At 37.5% G+C, this 5,992-nt stretch overlaps 1 protein-coding gene across 1 annotated transcript in view; it reads right to left on the bottom strand.

The window, feature by feature from the left end:
- Positions 1–5,992, bottom strand: part of LOC136447635 (calpain-7-like) — a 48,221-nt gene that overhangs the window by 41,774 nt on the left and 455 nt on the right. The window contains exons 2-5 of the mRNA XM_066446676.1: positions 5,048–5,153; positions 4,675–4,715; positions 3,833–3,949; positions 740–807 (exon numbers count right to left, since the gene is read on the bottom strand). Coding sequence (XP_066302773.1) covers positions 740–807; positions 3,833–3,949; positions 4,675–4,715; positions 5,048–5,153 — 332 coding nt within the window. The remainder of the gene's footprint in view (positions 1–739; positions 808–3,832; positions 3,950–4,674; positions 4,716–5,047; positions 5,154–5,992) is intronic.

The following is a 5,992-nucleotide window of genomic DNA, read 5'->3' as shown; positions in this document are numbered from 1 at the left end:
GTTCAGGTAGTCAAGTTCCATTGCCCTACATATTCCAAGCCTAAGAATGTCATGGAATCATTACTAAGCCTTTTACCTAACCAAAATGGACAAATACCGAATGTGACATACATGTAGCTCTACAAACATAGACACAGGGGTCATGTGAAAGGTCTTCAGCACCAAGGACAAGGAATTCGAATTGCCCATAACGAATAGCTAATACAGACAAGAGATGTAACGTTATGCATGACGATGATTATAAGTTAATATCGGGGGAAATCATAGTTTTGTCATGATTGTGATTGTACTGTCATGAGTGGGACTTTCAATACATACCTTGTGTAGTGAGAATATAATATTCAATACTCAGGAAAAGAACTATAAACCCACAAGATATCACTATTGATCTACAATCCATTGAACTATGAAATCTTTGATGCACTATCTGTCAAGATATATCATCAGACATAATATGCAATACAAACTACTTGTTGAGTAAGAATCTATGATAATCATTAGTTAATGTTTCATACTGGCTTCATCTTTCAAATTATCCTTAAACTGCATTATGTCACAAAGTTTCAGAAATTTGTTTGGTCATCAAAACAGATGAAATTGAGGGATTTTTCTTATTTCACAAAAAAAAAGAGCTTTTCAAGACTACATGAATGGGCTCTCTTCAATGGCCCTCTATTCTTTACAACAGTTACTACAACTACAACAACAACAAAAGTCTAGAAATGGTAGAGGATCTTACCTTTCTATTGCATCTGTGGCTAATTTTCCCAGCTTGGCTTGTACTTCACCATCCGTGGTCTCTTTTCTCTACAAGGTAAACAACATTGTTTGGTCTAAGTTAGAGCACAGATTTTTGCCTAATTATAAACTAAATGATAATAAATATCTTTTTCTCTATTTTTCTCAGACTTGTTCAACATGCAGAATTTTCATGATGGAAACAGACTATACAATGTACAACCTCTATGTTGTATCCCTAGTGTCTTGACAATTCTATGTTTCAAATATTCTATTCAATATTCTAATCAAAACAGATATTTTTATAATTATTATATATAGTTTCTTGAATCAAAATCCATAAATCAGACAACGGAAGGACAACACATGGTACTCTGCAAAATGCCCTCATCATTACAAATGATGATGTATTATTTTTGGTATCAGAAATCATTTCGCTGCCAAATGATCACACAATTACTTGGCATTTGTAACCTACATCCATCTTCCTTGAATCAATCTTTTCAATCTTGTTCAAATCAAAATGATTGATAAATCAATAGACCAATCGTAGCTGTCCATCAGAATGCGCTGTTCAGCCAATGAGAGATCGGATAAAAAATTTTGTGTTTTGCATCTGAGGTGAGTGAGATCAGTCTACTATAAATTTACTTACTTTTGTAGTGGTTTTATCTTGCAGGAGGGAAAAGGACATTTTTGCAGTGTTTTAATATGCAGCTGAAACAATTCTGTGGTACAGTGGTAATAAATTGGAAACACATATTCGCTGTGTCATAAATTACTGATGGAAAGGTCACCGCAAAAACTGCAAGAATAAAACCACCACAAATGTATCAATATTTACAGTATCACATAAAACCAGAGGTATTAAACTACTTTGCTTTCCTATTTACTCTACACTGATGAGTTAAGATGGAATAGAGGATGCTGGAGTCTAGATCTTGCCACGATACCTTTTTTGTACAGTTTTATCTCAGGGTCACAAATTATTTTTGTTTCATTATTTTTGAGAATGCACCAATAGAGTATGTGCAACATTATGTACAATATACCATTACTCAACATGTAAAATAATAATAAATGATAACCTTGAGAAAAATAGTATTTTTGGATAGTCATTCATCTCAGACAATACCAGAAATAGAGTGTTGAGAAGTTTGTGACTGTGGATGTATTTATTCTATGATATTACAGGAAAAAGCTATTGTTTTGCAGAACAACAGTTACTGTAACAGTTGTTTGTCTATCTTTCTTTCATAGAAAATTTGACAGATATACAGTACATGTGCATGTATATTGTAAAGCACATCTAGTACATTAATGTCAACTGTGGAGTCTCTGTCGAGAGAGATCATGATCCGGATGCTCGGAATGTGTTAGAGTGGTCTCCCATTTATAAATTACAGCTGAGTTTCAAATCAATCCATTGATCTAAAGTGACATGAATCAAAATTGAAGAGTTTTGACTGTCATTAAGTTAATATTCACAGAAATTTCCACTATTACAGACTCGAATTGTGATCTCTACCGGCAGAGTCACCTTTTCTGCCATATTGCAATCTTTGTGGACATATACTGAGTTGTGTAAAAGTTTTTGCAGTATTTGTTGTAAAGTAAAAAATTGTGGAATTGAAGTGCAAATAAATGTTTGTGGTTTAAACACATCTCCGTCCTTTGTACATTCTATTGGTGGATAGTATCCTCCCAAAACAAGCTTTCCTCCGTCCAAGTATAAGTAGAAGCACCGATATTCAATATGTAGATGGGAACTGAAGAAACATGGCTCATGACATAATACACTCTAATTTGAGAGTTTACCAGTTTGGTCCACTGAGACAAAACAAATCAAGAAAGAAATTTTCTATTCCACCATTTTGGAAGTAAAACAAACAAACAAGGAAAACAAACATCTAAAATTTTAATTCTGTGTACCCATCAACCAATACCTAATGCCTTCTGATATCTGTACAGTTTCAGAGTCTCCAAATCTGATTATCATCCCATAATAATTACATTTTCTAGCCATAGATGAAATCAATAACGGAATGATGGAGTGAGCCTCCCTGGTTTTGATTTAATTTCAACACTTCCTGAGTAGTGAACAAATGGACTACTTCATTTGTACAAAACTCCTGCTTGGGATGGATAATGACATACCTCTGTTATTGTTTTATAAATCATCAAAAATATTTCACAGTCAGGACAAGAAAAGAAGCTTTCGTTGTTGTCCTTACTGTGGTCTGTCAGCTCTGGATATAAGATATCTGCCAAAGGCGTTCAAGAATAGGTGCAGGAAAGAATAGACAAATTTGAACGACACAAACTGATTTCGTCATAGAGCGAATTTTATACACAAACTGTATATGTCATCGCGCACGTTCGTTAAGAATGGAATATGTTAGGACAACGTTCCCCAAACCCTGACCGGTGTCACGGATATTCACTTCCCACTGGCAGGCCGGTGCCCACACACATGCTGACAAACGTTTCCGCAGATTGCTATACAGTGTCGGTGGCTATTCCCCTTCCTCACTTGCATAACTTAAGATACGGCTTATTTGGCTTATTTTGAACAGATTGTAATCAAACACCTGCCTTCTCTGGGTTCGGAGGTGTGCGATGACGTGGTAGTTTGTGTATAAAATCCCCCTTATGACGGAATCAGTTTGTGTTGTTCAAATTGGTCTGTTAACCACAACTTACAAATCACAGGACAGGGAGCACCTGGTCAAAGTTTGCTGCCATCAATGACACTTCAATGAAGTTCAGTTACACTCAACACTGGTTTTAGGTAACTCTACTTGCCATGTATGACCAATGCAAATTTGGCCCTGTATGGCGAATGTGGACATATACTGTAGACATACATGGCATAGGAGGAACTAAATACTCTCATAACCTGAATAAACGTACCAGTACATTCATTTTTTTAGCCTCAAAATCCACCCAGTATGTTCTTATTTTGATGAGAGTGACAGGTGTAACAGGCTGGAATATACCCCTGGCCTGAAATGTACCAGGGTACATTCTGGCCAGGAGTACATTCTGGCCTGTTCCACCTGTAAGTCTGTGGCACGTCTTGAGAGTTACTTACAGCCTTAAGGCACAGCTCCACAGCCTCCATGTACAGCTCTGCTGCCTCCTCCTTATTGTCGTTCTCGTCTTCTTCAAACGCCTGCTCAATCAGGAAGCGTGCCCTCTCAAGGTCAATCTAACACAGAATATAAGACATGATTGTTCATCATTTAAACCCCAGTCAGTTTTTAAAAGTAGCAACTTACAATCGATTTCATAGGTCATGGGATTACTATCACTCCCAAATCTTCAAAATTCTAAAGGCACCAAACTGAAAGCTCTGCATTTTAACCTGAAGTTGGAAATACAGCAGCTTTGAATATTTGGTAAATATTCTATGAAAACCATTACTTGTTAAATCAGTACCAGTATATGAAGTTGAAAACACTACTGCAGTAGTGTTCACCATTGTTCAATAAGGACCTCTTGCAGGAGAACTGTGAAATGCAGCTCACAGAATGTAGACTTGACATTGTGGTTCTAAATGTTTTCTTGTTTCATCTCCCCATATAATGAACAGACCTATTTAAAATTCCATGTACTTCTAAAATGAATCTTTACTGAAATCACATTTCATGGGTGTGTCAACATTTTAAAACTGTTCTTGATCTTCTTAAGACTATCTAAATTCCAATTGCTAATCTTGAACATCCCAAAGTAGGTGCTGTCGGCATGCATGTCAATGACGCGGTTCGGATACCCGATCATAGACCATGTCTTCGGCCTGGAGGCATCTTGCAACAGCACTGCCCATATATATTATTACCATCACCATCTCACCATGCCTATCATACAACAAGGCTTTCCAGTGGCAATTCCTGAACAGTGTTTTTCCTGAACAGCCTAATTTTAGTCTCATACCTGTTGTTGCGTTTTCATCTGGAAGGTTCCTCCCCCAGTGCCTACATGGAGATGATAAAAGATAAAAGTCATATACATGTACTTTTAGGGTAAACACAAGTTTTGTCCAATTAATGCCAAAGGGACAGAGGAAATGTCTAACAATGTGATTTCTACTAAGCAATCAGGGAAGACATGTCAACAGCAGCTTCCATATGTACTTCTCATCATATTGTAAAATGTTCTTCCTAAATGTTTGAAACTTTTCTATATCAGCATCCATTGTTCAAATTAAGTCTCAAAATCGGCATGTTCTTAATGGAAAGTGCCACTTTTAATTTGTATCCTATTAGAGATTACACCTGATTGGTTTGAACTAAGTTTGTTGACTTACTGATCTGTTTGAGTTGTTCCACCCTGTCCAGATACTCCATGGCCTTCTCCACCGCCGCCATCTTGGATCCCGCCTGGCCAGCATTACGCAGCGCTTCAGCTGCCTCCTGTGGGGAATGTGTGTTGGTATGGTTGATGAGCACTAGTACTCAGCATTACTTAGCACAGAAAAACTAACATTCAAGGTGTCATGGGCGAGGAAACCTTGACAACAGTTCGTTTGTTTGGAATCATGATCATCACCATCTTCACCATGTATCAATAGCTACATGTAACGTTACTGAGACAGGCCGTCATTGTTCCCTATTGTCTCGCATCACTTAATAACTGTTGCACCCCTCCCATGAACAACCCATCTCTGCAAGGTCTCACTCTACTCATTACAATTGGCCAGCAGTCCTCCAAGTTGAAACCATGACAATGGAAATACCAAGTTACGAATATGACGAATTACTTGTAAAACATCAATATTACACTTTCTTTCTTTTTGCCTTTAATACCCACGGTCTTGATGACGACCATTCCGGCATGTTGGTTAAGTCGTGTAAAGTGCCTTTCCCAAAGGCACAAGATCGGTGATCATGACACGGCAGGATTCGAACCCAGGACCACTTGATTCTGAGCCGAACATGTTGCTTTTGCGCCACACGACCCCACACTCATTTATATTCAACATGGGAAATTGGTGACTAAAACCTCACTACAGTACAGATATCCAGACGGAATATCTAGCATTGACAGCAATTGATTTTGTTCAAATGGTCACAATTGAGTATCAGTATCTGCATTTTTTGTAAGTAACATCTGTGAGTGTATACAGGAAAAATACACACTTCTCTAAGCAACCAGAAAGCAAATTTGATTCTAAGCTAACAACAACCTCAACATTATGCTTACATCTGTAACTGGGAGTGGCTAGTATTGTGTGATGATTCATCAGCCGTTG

The sequence above is a fragment of the Branchiostoma lanceolatum genome, chromosome 13 (genome assembly GCF_035083965.1).
Source record: "Branchiostoma lanceolatum isolate klBraLanc5 chromosome 13, klBraLanc5.hap2, whole genome shotgun sequence".
Taxonomy (NCBI): Eukaryota; Metazoa; Chordata; class Leptocardii; order Amphioxiformes; family Branchiostomatidae; genus Branchiostoma; species Branchiostoma lanceolatum.
The sequence above is the reverse complement of the archived record's forward strand: the minus strand, read 5'-3'. Positions and strand labels throughout refer to the sequence as shown.